Below are 20,234 nucleotides of genomic sequence, written 5' to 3' on the forward strand. Positions count from 1 at the left end.
AAAAGAGTCTATGCTGATTTTGTTGGAGTAACTGTCTCTACTGACCAGGGAAGATGGCTTTCTACTAGATTTTGGAGGAGCATAACTGTGAGGATTTGATTACAATCACAGACAAGAGCATTAGTGAGGTGCCCAACTCCCCAACTCATCCCTAAAGTACTGGATGGAGCACCATCCATCATTTCAGAGAGCTCAGTCCCACTGCTCCACAGCTCAATGCTGGAGGGGCTTTATACCCTGCTAGCTCGTTAGGCATTAAGACAGTAGGTTCATGTTTATCTGCTTCAGAGGGACAGCTGTTCCCATCCTTCAGAGTGCTGAACACAATGGAGGAGCTCCTGGTTAGCAAGCTGTTCGTCACACAGATCTCGCACATTTCCCTGCTTGTCTACACACAAGAAAAACTAAGACTGTGTGTGTGCATTTGCACATCTGTGGGCATATAGTATATAATATTAATGATTAGTATTACGGTTATTACTTTTTTCATTACATATTTCTAATTACATTAATAAAAATGTATCATTATCAACTTCTTATTTTATAGTATAGGTAAAACTATGCAAATGAATAAAGATCACTTTACAGGCCCTGTCTAAATGGCATGCTGGGTAAACACCTTTAAGCGGCAGTCTGTGAACGTGTCACCCAGCAGGATCATGCAGCGACGCTGGGCCCAGGCTTCACAGTATGAATGGCGTTCGCAGGGAAACACTTCTTGGGTCACGTCCGAACAGGGAGGAACAGCCGTCTTCCAGCTGTTCCCAAACTCCAGTGTGCTGAACACCAAGGAGGAGCTCCTGGTTAGCAGGTCGTTCGTCACTACTCCGTCAAAGTTACCACACAGACCTCGAACATTACCCTGCCAGTCCACACACAAGCAAAACAATGTAAAATAAAGGTCAAAGTAATCCAATGCAGACATGGAAGAACAAGTGTTAATACACTACATGTCCAAAAGTTTGTAGACACACGCTCTTTCAGAGATGCTTTTGAAATTGAGGGCAGTAATAGGGAGTTTGTTTTTCTTTTGCTGCAGTAGCCTCCTGCAAAGGCTTTACACTAGATTTTGGAACATTGCTAGGAGGATTTGATGGTATTCAGCCATGAGAGCATTAATGAGGTCAGGTACTGATAACCCAAGCACTAGACCTGACAAGAGAAGTCAGTTCCGTACACCCCTGGACGACATCACTGGGCTTTTCTATGGCAATTAAACAAGCTGTGTCAGTAAACTACTACCAGTCAAATATTTGGGAACATAAAGCATTGTTTTTAATGGAGTTAGGAAATAACTAATGTTTGAGAGAAGGACCACGTCCTCCTCTCCGCTAGGACACACATTCATCTTCCAACTTATGCCTGGTCTTTGTTTAGCAAAGGGGGGTCTAGCTTCATGTTTCATCAGCTTCCTAGAACTCAGCCAGCATGGTCCACACTTTGCAAACTTTATAATAGGACTGAAGACAACAATTCTATAAACACTCTCTGCCTTCTTTAGGCAAGCTTCATAAGAAGCCTTCCTCTCATGAGTTTCTAAAGAGCTTTGAGAAGTTCAACACATCCAGGCCACATACTTGTTGATGAGCAGTTAAGAAAATATGCAGTAGTGTGCAAACTCCAGATCCCATCAGAACAGATGCAGATCAACATAAATCCAGTAAAAAGGAGCAAGAGCTTCTCATTCTGAGGAAAGTAGTGAGATCTTGTCGGTGAGCTAGTCTGAAGAACAGAGCTTGGTTCCTCCAGGTTTCTCCTGGACGTCCCCTCCCCAGTCCAGCCAGCACAGCGTGGAGGATGTATTCAACTCTATCAGCAGCAGCAGCAGCAGCAGCAGCAGCAGCAGCAGCAGCAGCTCACCTGATTTACCATCATTAAGCCCTGATTTACCACCAAACCAGGTGTTGAAGAAGGAGAACTCTGAATAATACTAGACTCCATGAGGAGAACTTTGGAGATGTTCTAATTTTTGACCGATAATTTGGTTGAATGAGATCTTTTCAGCTAGAACAGCACATCTGAACAGCTTACCTTCCATCTGGCCTGCAACACAATTTTAATTCTGGTGTGTTTATCCCAGATCACAGTGAGCCCCAGATCTGGCACTGAGATGATGATGTAGAGGCCCACGGTGTGGACAGAGTACAGGGGTTTTGCCTGCAGATGCCACCCAGCCTTTAGCGTCTGTGTCACGTTCATATCACGCAGGGTCAGAGTCACCACGTCCTGTTTAAACACACAGTGAGTTCATTTTAGAAAATATTTAGCTTGCTAAACAACACGCTAGAGCAGAACCCATCATTAGCAGGGCTTAACACTGGTACAGGCATTTACCTCTCTGTACCGTTCACTCAATTAATGAACATAGGGCCCTGTCTCACATCCTGCACAAGGTGTCGTGATGCTCATTGCTATCTTACACCTGCCTGCGTTGCTTAAATAGCAACAGTGCTTGTGAATATATCTATGCCAATGTGCATGGTGGTCTCGAAATGAGGTGTGTTCAGGTCACTTTCTGGCATATTGTTATCATATCCGAACCGGGCTGGTAAAGGAATTGGCAAGTGACACGCTGATTGGTTTATTGTACCTTATGCCCATGATTAATTAAGAGACTTAGTACTTAGTTCAAGCCGCACAAGACGTACTTTGCCCGTCATTAATGATAGATAATCAATAAATCAAACTGTGTGGTGCGCTGTTTGGCGGCTTGATGAAAGATTGCTAAAATAGGGCCCAAAATGGCAGTCCTTTAAAATGGGTACCTGGAGATCCACTGAAATGGAGCGAGAACAGGTCAAGGCTTCGTCACAGCAAGGCACGCTCTCCACCCTGACTGCAAACAGCCCATGGTCATCCTGAAACACACACCCAGAGAGCGATACTTGCATAATTGAACACATAATAAAATCAACATTGGTGTGTAATATAGTTTACATGCATGGGAGCTGACTGACTTTCTACTCATCATCATCATTACTTTTACCAAAATATATAACATATCAATATAATATATATAATATATATAATTATACACTCTTCTTAACACTTAGCAGGGTTGCTACACACTCCTCCACATTGTCAATTCTTGTAGATGTAGTCTATAGCCTGTTGCTTTCACAGTTGCTAATTTGCACACAGGCATATTTATTTTTCTTACCATACACTATATGGACAAAAGTATTGGGACACCTACTCGTTAACTGATTCTTCCGAAATCGAAAAAAGCTTTTGTTGGAGTATCTGAGAAGCCATTCTACTAGATTTTGAAGGAGCATTGCTGTGGGGATTGGATTGCATTTAGCGCCAAGTGTGTTAGTGAGGTCAGGCTGTTTGATGATCACCATCCTACCTCATCATCCCCAACTTCCCAACTCGTCCCAAAAGTACCATCATTCCAGAGAACTCAATACTGCGTGGTGGTATACCCCTCTAACCCACACCTGGGCCACACCTGGGCCTTGTCTACAAGGACTAGACAAGCTGTGCCTGTGTCATTATATGTAGTTTATGTATATTTGTATGTGTATATGCCAAGCGTAAACCCTGTATCTCCAAAATGGCTTTAGGATAGAAGGAAAAAGTCATTTTGAGTCATTTTGGAGCATTTATATTGGTCCGTGGTCCATTTTGACACAATGTAAAGGCCAACTGCTAGATTGGCAAATGAAGAAATGGCAAAAATGAGATCCTGTGTACTATATATGTAATTTAGTAAAGTTGCTCCTTTTGTTTTTCTGTAAAGTAATTATCTTACACATACCTGCTGCAAAATCCCCGACTTGACCTGACTAGACGTCTGAACGTCTCCTTCATTCTGTTCAAGTTTCCCATTGAAGCTCACTGTGTTACTCACCTCCACCAGTGTGTACTGGCAATTCCCATCAAAGCGGTACCACTTGGAGTCAAAGGTGTTATACTGCCCATTGCCAAACACCTCACACACCCCTGGGCATGGCTCCCCTTCACAGTGCCACTGTCCTGCTCTGCAGGTGCTGTGGGATAATTGGTCATTCCATTTAGTTCCTTCTGTTCAAAGCTGTAAGACAGATGAGCTTGTGCAAGCTTACTCAAGTCCCCTCACCATTTTTTACAGTTTGTCACCACGGTCTGTCCAGACGCGTAAACACTACCGCTGAATTCACACGTGCAGTTGTCCTGAGTTACACAGCCACCACTGTGGTTCTCAATCAGGCCTGCTGGACAGTAGCAGCCACTGCTACACGTCTCCTCAACACTCTGTAGAGACAAACCAAACGTGAGGCAGTGCAGTAATCTCATAACAAACATATGGACAAAAGTATTGGGACATGTGCTCATTCATTGCTTCTTCCAAATTCATTAAGGGTATTAAAAAAGACTCAATCCTGCTTTGGTTGGAGTAACTGTCACTACTGTCCAGGGAATAGGGCTTTCTACTAGATTTTGGTCAGGATGATGAGGTCAGGATGTTGGATGATGATCACCACCCCACCTTATCAGCCCCAACTCCTCAACCTATCCCAAAAGTACTGGATGGAGCACCACCAACCATCATTCCAGAGAACACAATTCTTCCACTGCTCCACAGCTCAATGCTGGGGGGCTTTATACCCCTCTAGCCCACGCCTGGTATTAGGCAGAATGGTGGATACAACAGGTTCATGTTTATCTGCTTTAGAGAGTCCAATTCTATTGGCAGTACTTCTCTATAGGGACTAGACAAGCTGAGTGTGTGCATTTGTTTTTGGGTGCATCTTAAAAATATCTGAATGCATTCATTAGAAGGGGTGTCCACAAACATTAGGACATATAAAGTGTACTAGAATTGTGATCAATATGCTCACAGATGGTTTGCTCAGGCTTTCACATGTCCTTCGAGATGTGTTGACTGCTGCTTGTGCACAATGTACACATATCTTCCCCTGAGGACAGTCTAGAGGACAGAGCACAGCAACATAAGACATCACCTACATAAACTGCATGAAAAAATTATCTTTCGACTAAAAAACGAAATAGCAATCTCTAGCCAAAAATATACAATTACATGTTGAATATAGCTCCTTTAAACACAAAGATGTCATATTAGAAATAACACATTCCTCATGTTGCTTTAACATTCTCTCAGAAAAAGGCTGCTCTGACCCCTAAGTTATGACCCCAGTGTACTTATGGATCCTATGGATGGAGTTTTTGCTAGTTAGGACTTCAGCTTATGATGATTTGGGAGAAGACTGTGAGAAGTAAGGAGAGACTCAGAGACATTTTGGACTGGAGTTCAGGTGGCTTCTGCCTGGGGATGAGCCAGGAGTGATCGGTGATAGGGTTTAAAAGGGAGGTGACGGGGTGGTGGAGGGTGTGAACAAGGTTGGAATTTATAGAGCATTAGATTAGGGAGGAAGGGCTTCTGGCATCTAAAACTCAATAACTTCTCTATAATGTACATAGTGAATTTCTGTGCCCTAACTTCTCTAAATCTAAAACCTTCAAACAAAAAGAGGGCACTGTATCAGTACAGCCTTTTATCTACTAACTGAATATGGTACAATTACCATACAATTATGGATACTCTGTGGACACTGAGCTGCTCTCTGTGAGCTGTTCCTCCTAAACTCTATCACTGTTCAATAATAACACCACTCACAGCTGATGTAGGAAGATCTAGAAGGGAGGAAATTTCACCAGCTGACTTGTCGTTGTTGGTGCAGCGGTGTCTCCTATTACATACAGAACCACGCTGGAGTGCAGTGAGCTTTATAGAACCTCCCATTCTCTCACTAATGTGTGTAAGAAAGGCAGACTGCATGACTAGGGGCTGGGTTTTATACGCCTGTGACCTGAATGGGACTGTATGAAACACCTGAATTCAATGATTAAGAGGTGTGTCCCAATACTTTTGTCCGTATAGTATAGTGCAAAGGTTTTAGGTGAAAATATGGGTATTAATCTAGACAGTAAGGGCTTATTTCCTCAGTAAAACACTGATATTAGAATAAACACTAATAACACTCCTACAGAAAGTGGTGGTGGTTCTCCATCACTGTGTTCATCATTAGAACATCTCCAAAGTTCTCCTGGAGTCTAGTATTATTCAGAGTTCTCCTTCTTCAACACCTGGTTTGGTGGTAAATCAGGGCTTAATGATGGGAACTCAGGTGAGCTGCTGCTGCTGCTGCTGATGGAGTTGAACACATCCTCCACGCTGTGCTGGCTGGACTGGGGGGCGTCCAGGAGAAACCTGGAGTAACCAAGCTCTGTTCTTCAGACTAGCTCACAAGATCTCACCATCTCGCATGTTCTAATGAGATCTGGAGCTTCTACAGTACAAACTCTCTTATTGCTGAGAGACATGGCTTTAAATAATGTGATTAGAGGCCTCAACTGTTTGCATATCCATAAAAATAGGTTATTAACTAAATAAGCAACACAAGTCTCAGCCTCGGGTTTACACAGTATAAGCAGTTCCTGACCGGTTCTTAGGGATATTATGTAAAAGACGATGGACTTTACCGCAAGCTTCAGAACAGTGGAGAACTCCATTTTCACACAGGCTGAAAGAGAAACATCCGCCATTATTTACATGTATGTTCTATATAGACCAGCTTTTAATGTTGGTGTGTACGTGTACTGTATATTTAGTAATGCAGTCATATTCTAAACAGGCTTCAGAAGACGTGTCTTTGGCTTTAGAGGGACTTTTCCCTGCTTAAAAGTTTAACTAAGCATTTCTGATTTCCTTCAGAGCGTCTGTACTGTAACGCGTAACGTCTCATGTGTTTACCACTGTCGTCCATCAATAACCACAGGTCCTGGGGGCGTGGTTCCTCCCTGATAGTGACACATACAGAGTGCGCTAGAGCTGCACTCCTGCGGAGTCTTAAGATGTGTTCCCACCAGGCAGCCACAGCCCTCCACTGGGTCAACCACCGCATCGCAGGTGGGGTCAGGGCCCGTTAACGAGCGGCAGGTGTGGTTACAGGCGCTCATGATGTATCTGAACCTCAGATTTCCATTGCAGGTGACACCTGAAATGCAGAAGGACATCAAGCTTACTGCAAATTAACATTTTAACAGCTATTGATACACACATACTCGTGTATCGTCGCTGTCACACAAAGATTGTGAATCTCAGCTTTTGCTGTTTTTCATGTTTTGATATGAAGTGAATCTGGCAGTCGTTCTTTAGATTGTGGCAAAATTTTCATGATGACCAAACTGTGCTGGACAACAGTCCTTAGGATTTAATAAAACAAAGTTAATTAGGTTTCTAAGAATGATATTTCTATAATAATAGATTTCTCATCCCTGAACATTTTGGTGGGATTCAAAGACAAAGACAACCATATTTACCATTAGTGTTGGACACAGATAGGATTTGGCTTCCACTTTTATCCCAACCGTGCAGTGAATACACACAGTGAAACACACACAGTGAAACACACACAGTGGCAGTGAGCGCACACATGCCAGAGCACACAGAGCAGAGATGGTGAAGGGTCTTGCTCAAGGGGCCAACAGTGGCAGCTTGCCGAGCCCGGGTATCGAACCCACAACCCTGTCATCAATAGCTCGGAGCTCTAACTGCTAAGCCAGCACTGCCCCTACTAATTTCAACTAACACATTGGGCCAGACGAGGATTAAGCCTAGTCCTGGACTATACTACATTCTGAATGGAGATTTTCCACAGAAAGCAAATATAGCCCTGGATTAGTCTTGTCTGTTTTGCTATCCAGTATCAACCAGAGAAGGATGGGTCTTGGCTGCTCTTAAGGTTCCTTCCACTCATTCTGAGGGACTTTTTCTTTGCCACTTGCTCAAAAGAAGCTTCTGTTGTGAAAAACGCTCTAAAAATAAACATTTAATTGAATTAAATTGAATAGGCCTAATCCTTGACTGGGAAGGCAACCATTTAAGTATAGAGAAATGTACTCACTGCAGGCTGATTCGGCTCTCCAGTCACCAACGTCAATCCCCTGACCGGCACAGGCTTTAGCGTAGTTGCTGAGGGCGACACACAGGCAGTTCTGCACGCCGGACGTGCACTTGCAGGTTCGTTGAACACAGGCCTGAGGATATTTTAACATTGAGAAGTTATATACAAGTTCTACAAGTAAAAGTTGGAATGTTTGATAATGTATAAAGTATATATGAAGCATGAATTTGCTCTTACGTCAAAAAAGCTGCTAACAGGCACATAATCATGGCAGCGGGCAAAAGCACTGCTCGTATTCCTCAACTGGCTGCACTTCTGTTCCGCAAATATCTCTACAGGAAACAAAGACAGATATCAGATATGGAGATAACTCACTTTTAATGGTCGTCTCCCAACAAGCAGTTGAGTTTAGTGGATTTTGGAATTGGAAAATATTAGGTTGTAAGCATTAATTGTTAGGTTACAATTAGTAATTAATCATAATTACAATAACTTAGAATTAATAGAGTAAACCCAGCTACAATGAGGATATGGCTGAATGGGACTGAAGATGTGAAAGTGTGAAGTTTCTTTTACCATGAGGATTTCTAAGCATATGTGGTAAGGTATTTTTTTAATGGTCGTCTCCCAACAGGCAGTCGAACGCAGTTGTGTTGAAATAGTGATTTTTTGAGTTTTTATTAGGTTGCAATTATTAATTAATCATAATTATGATTATTTAAAATGATCTTCAGCTAGTGCTAACAGGGTAAATCCAGCTAAATCCAGTTAAAAAGGATCTTTCTTTTACCATGAGGATTTTACATATATATATACAGGTATGTTTCTGGTGGTTGGGTGGGATGGGACAGTGTATATATTTAATTTCTAAAAATATCAGTACGTGTACCCAAACATTTGATGGTATAAACAAAATATGAACACCATGTAGCAACAGTAGCAACCTTACCATTATCAGTGTTGACGCATAAATCCGTATTAGGTGGGCTACATTGTCCTATTGTCCACGACTGGGTAAACGGCAGAACAGCATTTTCTACAATACCGCTACTGGTGGTGAAGTCGTCTTCTGTATCGTTGTTATAGATTCCACACAGACCTACGACAAGTTGGAACAAATTAAAAGACGGCTGCAAAACAAACTTCAAACGTTAGGCTATGAAATAAGAAATAAAGCTGTGAATACCTCTGGTCTGTTCAGATGGAGGCAAATATAAATACAGTTGAATTTCTGGAGACACCTGAACTTTAATCTTCATGCCAAAATACGTCTGGACCTGAACAAACATTGAAGACTGCCAGAAGACCATAGTGTGATCTGAAAGGAAACCAGTTCACAGTACATGAGAGACAGGACTGGGTCTCAAACTACCGGCCCATATCCGGCCCATGAGGCCGCGTCACACAGCCCCTTACATGTTAACAAATTAGGCTTTTACCATATTTTTATCTTTTTTTCTTTATGTTCTTTATTTTATTATATTTAGTTTCTAGTTCTAAAGCAACTAACAGTTGCTTTTTCGATTACCCTGGCTAATCCCAGCCGACTGTCAACTCCCATGTCATGCTACGCACAGGTGCTAGCTCACCATTCACAGCACAAAAAGCTCAAAGCTAAATCTCAAGTGCAGTTACACAACATGTAGATCTGACAGTTTTCACCCAGATATTTATATCCAAAAAAACTCACTTCAGCAACTTGGACAGCTCTGGCTGAACAATGCCTGGCTAGTGGTGCCCAGTTAATTAGAGCTTGAGACCCCTGATCCACACTTTTACCAGTTCATAGGGCAGAGCGTATCAGATATCAGATAATCAGATAATCAGATATCAGCACTAACTGATATAGTTGTGGTCGGAAGTTTGCATGCATTAATTATGTACGTTGAAAGTCATGGCAATATCAGAATCAGTATCAGATTTATTGGCCAAGTATGTTGACCCACACAAGGAATTCTTGGTTCTGGCCATCGGTGTCTTTCTAGTACTGGTAACATATAGACAACTAAAACTTTATACACACAATTAACACGGCATACACATTATATAAGCAATACACTGACTATACTAATATACTATACTATACTATACTATAATATACTATACTATACTAATATACTATACTATACTAATATACTATACTATACTATACTAATATACTATACTATACTAATATACTATACTATACTATACTATAATATACTATACTATACTATACTATACTATACTAATATACTATATTATACTATAATATACTATACTATACTATACTATAATACACTATACTATACTATACTATACCATAATATACTATACTATACTATACCATAATATACTATACTATACTATACCATAATATACTATACTATACTATAATACACTATACTATACTATACTATACTATAATATTCTATACTATACTATAATATAATATACTATACTATACTATAATACACTATACTATACTATACTATAATATACTATACTATAATATTCTATACTATACTATACTATAATATACTATACTATAATACACTATACTATACTATACTATAATATACTATACTATAATATTCTATACTATAATATACTATACTATACTATACTATACTATACTATAATATACTATACTATACTATACTATAATATAATATAATATACTATACTATACTATAATATACTATACTATACTATACTATACTATACTATAATATACTATAATATAATATACTATACTATACTATAATATACTATACTATACTGTACACATTTTAATTGTAGGGGGTTCTGAAATCCACACAGGGTCACAATTACACATATTTCACCTTTTATATGGTCAAATATCCCTTAGCAAGTTGTACCTTTTGGTACAACCCGAATTCTGGTTGTATAATGACCAGAACTTTGGGAAAGTCTTTCCAAAAGCTTAATGTTAGCCTGCATTATTCATTTGACCTTTTAATGTGTGTTTGGGATCACTATTATTTTGGGAAACCCAATTGTGTCCACATTTCAACTGTCCAGCTAATGGCCTGAGCTGACAAATTCTGCAGTTGTCCTCCTTCTACATTATTCCATAAATGTTGTACAATGTACCAAATGTACCAAAACATCCCCAGAGCTAGATGCTACCACCACCATGCTGAACAACTGGTAAGACAACAGCTTCAGCCCATGGTGATGTTCAGCTAGCTTTACAGAAGACAGCGACACTGCTCTTCCAGAGGCCTCCGGTTCATAGCAGGTCTGCACTCCTTTCCTTTCAGCTGAGGGAGACAGTTGAGTCTTCTTCTAACTCCAGACCTTACCAAAGTGACTACACCTCCCAATAAACCGTACAGCTGTAGTTAGGTACAATTGTTTGACTTGATGATCTGAGAATCTGCTGATGTCTAGAAATGGCACCAAGAGACATGCCTGACTTGTGTAAACCTACAATCCTCTATATCAGATCTGCTCTGAGCTCCTTGGACTTTCCCATTGTACTGTGTGTTAGTCCAGTGGTAATGCACAGAGAAACCACCAGCTGTAGCCAATCATGATCACTAACAGGAAGTTAAGAGGCCTTTTGGAACCTTCAGCACCACTAAATTAATAATGTAAGTGGACGTATGTATACTTATAACCTCGTTTTCTTCTATTAAGGATTTGTTGTCACTCATTCAGCACAGAAAATACCATGGAATTTCAATACGAGTGCATGCAAACGTCAGACCACAACGTTAAGTGTACGTAATCACCTCACAGCTCAATGTAAACCCATACTCCCATCACTCTTATGAGAACCTACCAGTCTGAGACAGATCTGTGATTTCATCTTGTCCTCGTTTTACACTGTTCGTCGAGAAGGTGTATTTGTCCTAAACACAGAGTACAGCTTTGTCACTGCTCTGTGGTACAATACAACCTTTACATTTAATGGATTTAAGGATAAGAAAAACACACCTTAGACACATCGAGGTGCATTTCTGCTATAGATGCATCTGTATCAGAATACCTGACAGTCACGGTCCAGCTGGGTCCCTGTGACATAAATTGGTAAAATGAGAAATGACAATTTCACCATTAGTTTTGGACACAGATGGAATTTGGCCTCCACCTTTAACTCATCCGTGCAGTGAAAACACACACACACACTAGTGATCAAACACACACAGTGACAGGGAGCACACATACCCGGAGCTCAAGGGTTCAACAGTGGCAGCTTGCCGAGCCCAGATAGTGAACCCACAACCCTGTCATCAATAGGCCGGTGCTAAACCACCACTGCTGAGAATTGAACCTGGGTCAACTGCTTTGAAGGCAGCTAATCTTACGGTAATTTGATCATTAGCTATGGTCATTTTTATCAATAATGTTTAAATAGTTCTGATCAGAAGAGAATGGGTCGGGTCCCCCTTGTAAGTCTTGGTTCCTCCCAAGGTTTCTTCCTCCAGCTCTGAGAGAGTTTTTCCTTGCCACTGTTGCCGTTGGCTGCTCACTGGGGGTCTTTGATCCTTCGAGTCTTACGTTATTTCTTTTTTTTCTGTCTTTTACTAATTACTAATTATGTAAAGCTGCTTTGTGACGACAACAGTTATAAAAAACTATACAAATAACTCTGACTTGACTTGACTTGACTTACCACTACACAACCAACGCTGCTAACAAGAACTAGGTCTACATTTGGTTAAAAAAAAGAGTCTGACATAATTCAGTTTCACTCACGCTTGCAGCCACGTAGGTACATTTCCCAGGCACGCGATACTGTTTTCCATCAAAGGTCGTGACAAACCGCCCTTCCATGTTACACGTAGGAGGACAGACATTAGCAGAGCAGTTCCATTTGCCTTGGACACATACGCTAAAATCAAAACAGACATATATAATGAAGAACACATGAATGATTATGGAAACAACAATATAGAAAAGGCTTATATATATGGACAAAAGTATTGGGACACCTGCTCATTCATTGTTCCTTTCCCAAAATCAAGGGTATTAAAAAGAGTTTATCCTGCGTTTGATGGAGTAACTGTCTTTACTGTCCAGGGAATCAGGCTCTCTGCTAGATTTTTTTGGAGCATTGCCGTGAGGAATTGATTGCATTTAGTGTCAAGAGCATTAGTGAGGTAAGGATGTTGGATGATCACCACCCCACCTCATCCCACAGGAGTTCCACAGTTCCACTGCTCCACAGCTCAACGCTGGGGGGCTTTATACCCCTTTCTAGCCCACGTCTGGCATTAGACATTTAGTGTACCATATTTGTCCTCACCATGACTGACACTTGGAGTTGCGTTTGGCCCCTGGTGGATACGTTTTCCCACCATGCACACACGGACATTCCTGTATGTTAATACAGAGGAAGCCATCAGCTCGATCATTCAGGACCATACCTGGAACAGAACGAATGGGAAGGACAGTTATAACTAGGGATGTGCGAGGATACTCCAGTACTTGCTTAGTAATTGCTTTAGAAGCCAGTATTCGATTACTGAAATCACTTTTCAGAGATTGTCTACAGTGAATTTCATCACAATTATGCAATAATGTTCAGTGTGTACCTTATATCATACCTGGCTAAATACAAACACCTAAACATGGGCGTACTTGTGCTGATCTTTTTTAGAGACAAATCTCATTGTAACATATGACAGTTAATGCGTAGGTAGCCAGTCAATGGGTATCCAATGCGTAAGACATGCCATGATAAAACTGTCAGCAGACATTCACAAAATATTCCCAACTAGCCAGCAGTAAAAACCCCTGCTATCATTCAACTAATACAACCATTTATTCACAGACAGATAACCCACCTGACGGGGGTAAACAAGTGCTGATTAAAGGTCCTGAAGGTGGCTGGGGGTTGGTGCAGGTGGGAGGAAAGGCAGGACCCAGCTCATGATATTTCATCTCTCCAGGGCAGGTAGGTGGCGCTGCAGGTAAGTTTGTAATTTTAGCATTAATGGCATAGTTGGATAAACCAGGAGAATCCATGAAATTCCAGTGCTATATACGAAATAGCTGCACTCACGACATGAGGTTTTTCCTCTCCATACAGACCACAGGGAGGACTGATTCCCACACATGCGAGCAATCTCTTCAAAAAAAGCACACTTGGCGTATGTGTGTACGTTGCTGGGCATTCGTGAGCAGAGATCAATGTATGTGTTTAGAGCAGATTTTCCGCCAAGACAGCCAACGGCGTAAGACAGGACCTCACAAACCTGGAAAAAATGCATACCTTCTCTTGTACAAATCGGACATTCACTGGACATTCTGATATGTGGAGACTAAATGTAAACCATAACAGAAAGTCAAGCAGAAAGTAGAATTTAGTGACGTGCTAAGTTCTGTTTAAAGGGAAAGCAAGCAAACCTGGATGAGCCAGTCTACTAAATGAGCCTGAAAACAGCTTCTAAGATCATTCACTCGACTCTGTGCTATATCTGATATGATGCTTTATCCTCCAAACCTGTGTGATTTAAGTCTCAGTTAGCTGGACATTCCTAGGTACACATCTCTGTTCATGGACCATTGGTTCTTTAGTCATTTGGATGATTCGCTGTCGAGTCCAGCCGCCTTTAATCTGTAAAAGCAGCCGCGCTGCTGAATGTTTTACTACTCAGTCTGGCTAAAGGGGGGATGTTTCAGTGGGAATGTGATGTCAATGCATACCCTTTGTGCTTGGACCCCGATGATTGCCACTTGCAATGTACATTTAATTTTCATAGATTGCAACTGTCCATAGAAATCAGTGTGTTCATTTCAAATCGACAAAATTTCAAGCTAAACATTATAATTATCTTATCTAGGTTACTCTTAATGATCATTTACACAAATTAAGAATTTTGCTTGGTTAAATAATTATAGATAAAATGATTAACTACAATCTATTGATAATTTAAAATTAACTTCAAAGTTTAGTAAATATATTTCTTTTCGTGGTATGGTAATGTTACCTTAGTTTTGACTAAAGTAAAATTATAAAATAATGGTATGTTTATGGTTTAGGCACATAATGATGTAAAAGACTGACCATAATTCATGTGTAAAATGGATTTACTAAATGCCAACTCAACTCAATTGTAGAAAGATGTGATGTTGCATATATTTTTACTATTTTTTTAAAATAACATGAAACTATATCATTGCCACATATCCCACCTCTAACCTCAGGACGTTTATCTTCTCCACCCAGTGGTTCCCCAAATGTTCTTAGCAATTGTACTTAAGAAGTCAGTCCAGCTGAAGCCTGTTTGTTCCTCGTAAAGCAGGATTGGAGATTTCTGTGAATGCATTTGTACATACCTGTGATTTTTGAGGTTTAGCATCTTCAGTCACACACTTTCCATCAGACATGACACTGGCAGATATAAGTTGTGCTGGAGCTTCTGAAGAGGATAAAACAAGAGTTTTTGTGTACTTACATAGAAATAATGGTCATTAAACTCTAAACTAAAAACGTTTAAAAACTCAATGAACATAATTGAGCAATTTCTAGACAGTAATAAAGGAGTGAGCATGCATGTTTCACACTCGCTACACAACACAGAAACTTTCTCTATTCAGATTTATTTCTGCGAATGTAATGATGCCATTGACTTGACACTGACTGACCTGCACCGTTCAGTCGACCACATATCCCTGTCATCCCATCCAGTAGCTCATGGTCCAGCTGTACCTATAGAAACATGAGGGGTCATGTCGTAGTTACTCACCGAACATCAACAGAGCTATTCTAACAACTCCCTCTCTCTCTCTCTCTCTCTGCTCACATCTCTCTTTCTGTCTCTCTCTCTCTCCACATATACACAGCAGCGCTGCACACACCTTGACTTTCTGACTGCACTGCAGTGATGTCTAAAAACGCAGATCTTTCTGAGGTAGAAATGCACTTTGTAAAGCCAAATATTCGCCTAACTTGCATTTCTTAATAATGCCCGGCCCTGGCATATTTGCTTCTTAAATGATGATCTTGTAAGGTCACTTAAAGTGCAAGTGTGTGCACGAGGTGAAAGAGGATGTATGCTGTGTATGCGAGTGTGGTGGACCAGCCAACAACGGGAAGTGAACTGAAACTACAGCGACTGTCAACATCTACAGCAGAGCAAAGACCAAATAGGCCAGACAGCATACGTGCTGTCTGGATGGCTTCTCCATTCTGGATTTAGCCTGATCCATGCAGAGTTTGTCTAATGCGCCAATAATATCACTTATAAGCATCTTATAACCATATAGCGGGAAGATACTCCCCAACGAATCATATATAACCCAGTTTTCTCTGCCTGCGAGAGAGCCGTCCTTAACTTGACCAACATGTCTTAAGGGAAATGCTGTATACTCCGCTTCGATGCATCGGACAGCAGACACCAGTGGCCAGTGGAGAGCACCGCACTGAAGTGATGTGGGTAGCGCCATCTACCCACCCTGGAAAGAGCAAGGCCAATTGTGCTCTCTCTGGGCCCGGCTGCCGATGACTAGCAGATCCTCTGGACCACTCAGACCCTTAAGATAAACTCTTAACTTCCATTTTTCTTTTTGAAGGTTTAACATTTTTATAAGCTTGTTATAAAAGCTGTGTTTTAAAGATTTAAATAATTTATCTGTACTTCAGTTGGTAAATAAATAAGCTATGACGTAGTTTGCACAATAAACACCTTTTGTGGGGCATAGCTAACCCTTTAGTACTCATTATGCCTTTATTAGTTACATGATAAACACATTATATATATTTTTTATTATTATATGTATTCATGACACGAAAATAAGCTGCAAACCTATAGAAAGATTTGAAATATATATATATATATATACTGTGAAACTAAAATATTAAGAAATATACTATAATAAACATTTTTCCATACTGCCCTAAACATATTCTATGTCTAATTAACTATTTTAATAAAGCAATATTAGTTGCAATATAAGCAATGTTTTTAAAGATCTAATAGAAGACAGTTTATTAGAAAACTACTGTGGCATGTTATAATGCTGGTGCCAAAAAAGGTTTTAACTACTAATGGAGGAGATGATGACTGGAGATGCCCGAGATTCACTCCTTTTGGACGTTCATATCCCTCCATTTCAACATTTTAATCATTTTCATAATTGAAGTCATTTTAAAAATCAGTACAGGCACACCAGACTTTGTTTTACTAGTCTACTCTTTTCTGGTGTCGTCATTGGCATCCCCAAGATGGGCCCAAGGACACCCAGATATCAGCTATTCTCTGGGCCTGTAAACCCCAGAATCTTATTTTTTGTATCAGCTAAAGCTAAGCTTGTACGGCCTCCAATCCGTGCAGTACTGACCCTTCAGAGAGGTCTGTAAGGAGCCAATGAAAGTGCTTTCAACTCACCCAAAGGGAGCTGATGCTGTCGGGATGACTACGCCAGATGACAGAAAACGGGAGGACTTTGCTTCTGAGCTTGATGAAGACCCCATACTGATACACAAGCTGATACGTGTGGTCAAAAGGAAGCGAGATACTGAAACAGAGAGTTACAAAATCCCAAAAATTGATTCATTCTGCAGTGAAATGTTCATACAAAGCTTTTCTCAGTCAATATTTTACCTAAACACAATAACATAAAGGGACCAGAAGCTAATACCATACTTATTAATTCTCTTTTCCTTTACTTTAATGTTTTGAGTAAAATTCCAGACGCAGCTTCTGTTAAAAGATCATTGCATTCTCCTGTTCACAGTGACAGCAGTGATGGCCCAGATGTTGACCCATACCTGTTTCCTTCCACAGTCACTTTGCCGTCCTGAAGTATGGTGGTAATTTTATTCACTGAGATTTCCACTCTGCTCATTAGGCCGGTTGCATTGCGCTGGACAGTGATGCCGCAGTCCACCCCCGACAGAGTGAAGCGAGTCAGTGTGAAAGGACATGTGGACTTCAGGTAGAACATGCTCTTATTGAACGTCTGAATGACCCCACTGCCAAAGGTTTTACACACATCTGAAAAGAGAGGAAGAACATATAAAATGCAGTAGTATTTCTGAATAAGGTACAACAACATGATGTGGGACTACTAATCAAATCAACAGCAAATACCTGAACGTATTAAATACAATAAATTAACATATGCAAATTGCCTCATTGAATATCCTGCAACTACTTACTGGCTTGTGCTGTTGAGACAGAAATTTGACCTGAAAAACAGCAAAAAAACAATATTAACTTCATTCCAATGGCCTTCAAATGTTATAAATAACACAACCCCCAAGAAGACCCCACCACCACCACCACCACTGTATAATTCTATAATTAAACCCCATGCACTGCCAACCTGAGATCAGCAGTATAACTCCTAAAAGCCCCCATTGCAGAGCCATGTTCTAAGAGACACCCTGCAACCCCTACACACGCTCTACTGGTGAGACAGGCTCTGCCCTGCAGTGCCTTTTATACCCAGGCGCAGTGGCCTTCTTTGAATAGCATGAGGAAATGAACTTGGGATTAGGCATTCAACACGTTCCCCTCTAGAATTCAATGGACATCTTAGACGGAGTCCGATAACACTTAATTAATAGTCTTTTTCACAAAACTCCTCAGTAACTCTATCTGCTTTATTTGGGGTCTTTTAAGGCACCGGGGGCCCCGGCCTTCTCCTGTTGTTCTTGCATGTTTTTCTGATCTGGCGGATGCAGAAATGAGTTTCTTTCAGGAACGCGGATCTTGATGAGCCTGGTGAAACAATTTCCAAAAAACAGAAATGGATTTAGTAAAGAAATGTATTCACTGCTTGTAAAAAAAAAGAAAAGACCCACTATCAGGCAAAATGAGCAGACGGCATTTTTTAAAGTAGATAAATAAATAAATAATAAAAAGGGTGTAATTTATACACTTATAATTTGTAATGAAATAACAAAATTTGTTAAAGTTCAGAAGCCACATGGGCCCCAGTAACCAGTATACGATATTTATACCCACTTCCATTTACTGAAGTGCAGTTTTGATGGATTTTCTGTACTTTAAATCAATTCCTTTTCAGTCATTAACATTAATTAATTTCCTTTTGTGTTTATTTTATTTTTTTTTTTAAGTTCTGCTCCGTTTCAGCCAATTAACCCACCCACTCACTACATTTACATTACATTTATGGCATTTAGCTGACGCTCTTATCCAGAGTGACTTACTAAGGGCACTCATATTACAGAGGTGAGCCAGTGTAGTGTTGGGAGTCTTGCCCAAGGACTCTTATTGGTGTAGCACAGCATAGTCACCCCAACCAGGAATCGAACCCCAGTCTCCCACATGGTGTGGTGGCTTACTGGCAGGCTGTGGTGTTATCTGTTGTGCCACACCACTCACTAGGACCCCCCCCCCATCACTTGCAACGCTCCTAACACTAATGGGGCGAGGACAGGCACATTCCTCCTCCGATACACCTCTTTCTTAAGACTGCAGTCAATGCAGCATCACTAGGCAGTTAACACTTTCAGAGGAAAGCGCTGGATCCTCAACTCTGATTAATCAGCTAACAGATGCCTGTGGGGTGGGGTGGGGGGCATCCATCCACCCAGAGAGATCATGGCCAGTTGTGCGCTCTCAGGCTCTGGCTGCTGATGGCGAAGCAGCAGGTAGTAACTAGTTTCTTATGTGGGTGGGTTTGTATTTGGTCTGTTCCGTGTTGTGGTTAGTCACGGTTATGACCTTTTAGGTTTGTCATATTTTTAGACCTATATGATCTCAACAAGAGAAGAACAGAGTCTAACAAACCTCTGACAGATGTCTTGAGCTGCAGTGAGCAGCTTGAACTTCAATACCTTTTCTTTTTTATTGGATTTAGGGCAACTCTACTCAAAAAATGATTATTTCATAGATTATCATAAAGATATTATTTTGTGTAGCAGCTGTTTCCTATCTGCTCCCAGCCTCTGCATTCGAACAGCAGTGTGTAAATCCATAAGCCTGGTTAGAAATTACACCACTTGCTTATTTCCTCTTATTTCATTTAACTGCTCCTTGCAATACTTCCCTGTTCACTGGCCCAAAGGCTAATATCTGAGAACCAACAGCTCATAGCCCTAAATCCGGATCCCACACACAGTTTCAGAATCAACACAATGGTGAAGTTTTATGGTAAAGTAGCAGAATTATAAAAGCCAGTATTCCTAATAAGTTGTAGGGCCACAAGTAAAGATGCAGAAACGCTTGATCCTGTTCAGTATTTCTAGAAGTTAAGGGATTTCCTCTGTTTCACTCTTATCCTTCATAAGTGACATATTAACATCTTTACCAGGGCAGATAGAGAGGCCTATCTGATGCATATTGAACACTAGTAGCACACCCATGTTTCTTAAAAGAACCAGGAGGTTAATAT

The 20,234-nt window shown here is 40.7% G+C and overlaps 1 protein-coding gene across 2 annotated transcripts in view; it reads right to left on the reverse strand.

Moving 5' to 3' along the window:
- LOC140550295 (uncharacterized) overlaps positions 1-18,365 on the reverse strand; it is a 39,123-nt gene extending 20,758 nt beyond the window's left edge. Inside the window, exons 1-24 of one of the 2 annotated variants that reach the window (XM_072674209.1) lie at positions 18,198-18,354; positions 18,031-18,060; positions 17,641-17,866; positions 17,258-17,387; positions 15,516-15,579; positions 15,207-15,289; positions 13,930-14,122; positions 13,712-13,831; positions 13,171-13,291; positions 12,621-12,756; positions 11,859-11,936; positions 11,704-11,773; positions 9,100-9,231; positions 8,863-9,012; positions 8,151-8,245; positions 7,914-8,046; positions 6,761-7,004; positions 6,490-6,530; positions 4,827-4,915; positions 4,085-4,239; positions 3,857-3,995; positions 2,766-2,858; positions 2,032-2,226; positions 620-862 (exon numbers count right to left, since the gene is read on the reverse strand). In XM_072674209.1, the coding sequence (XP_072530310.1) occupies positions 620-862; positions 2,032-2,226; positions 2,766-2,858; positions 3,857-3,995; positions 4,085-4,239; positions 4,827-4,915; positions 6,490-6,530; positions 6,761-7,004; positions 7,914-8,046; positions 8,151-8,245; positions 8,863-9,012; positions 9,100-9,231; positions 11,704-11,773; positions 11,859-11,936; positions 12,621-12,756; positions 13,171-13,291; positions 13,712-13,831; positions 13,930-14,122; positions 15,207-15,289; positions 15,516-15,579; positions 17,258-17,387; positions 17,641-17,866; positions 18,031-18,060; positions 18,198-18,243 (3,006 nt within the window). In that variant the 5' untranslated portion in view covers positions 18,244-18,354. Of the gene's footprint in view, positions 1-619; positions 863-2,031; positions 2,227-2,765; positions 2,859-3,856; positions 3,996-4,084; positions 4,240-4,826; positions 4,916-6,489; positions 6,531-6,760; positions 7,005-7,913; positions 8,047-8,150; positions 8,246-8,862; positions 9,013-9,099; positions 9,232-11,703; positions 11,774-11,858; positions 11,937-12,620; positions 12,757-13,170; positions 13,292-13,711; positions 13,832-13,929; positions 14,123-15,206; positions 15,290-15,515; positions 15,580-17,257; positions 17,388-17,640; positions 17,867-18,030; positions 18,061-18,197 lie in introns of both variants that reach the window. The other variant, XM_072674210.1, reaches the window with a different exon arrangement.
- Positions 18,366-20,234: the final 1,869 nt, after the last annotated feature.

This window comes from Salminus brasiliensis, chromosome 2 (genome assembly GCF_030463535.1).
Source record: "Salminus brasiliensis chromosome 2, fSalBra1.hap2, whole genome shotgun sequence".
Taxonomy (NCBI): Eukaryota; Metazoa; Chordata; class Actinopteri; order Characiformes; family Bryconidae; genus Salminus; species Salminus brasiliensis.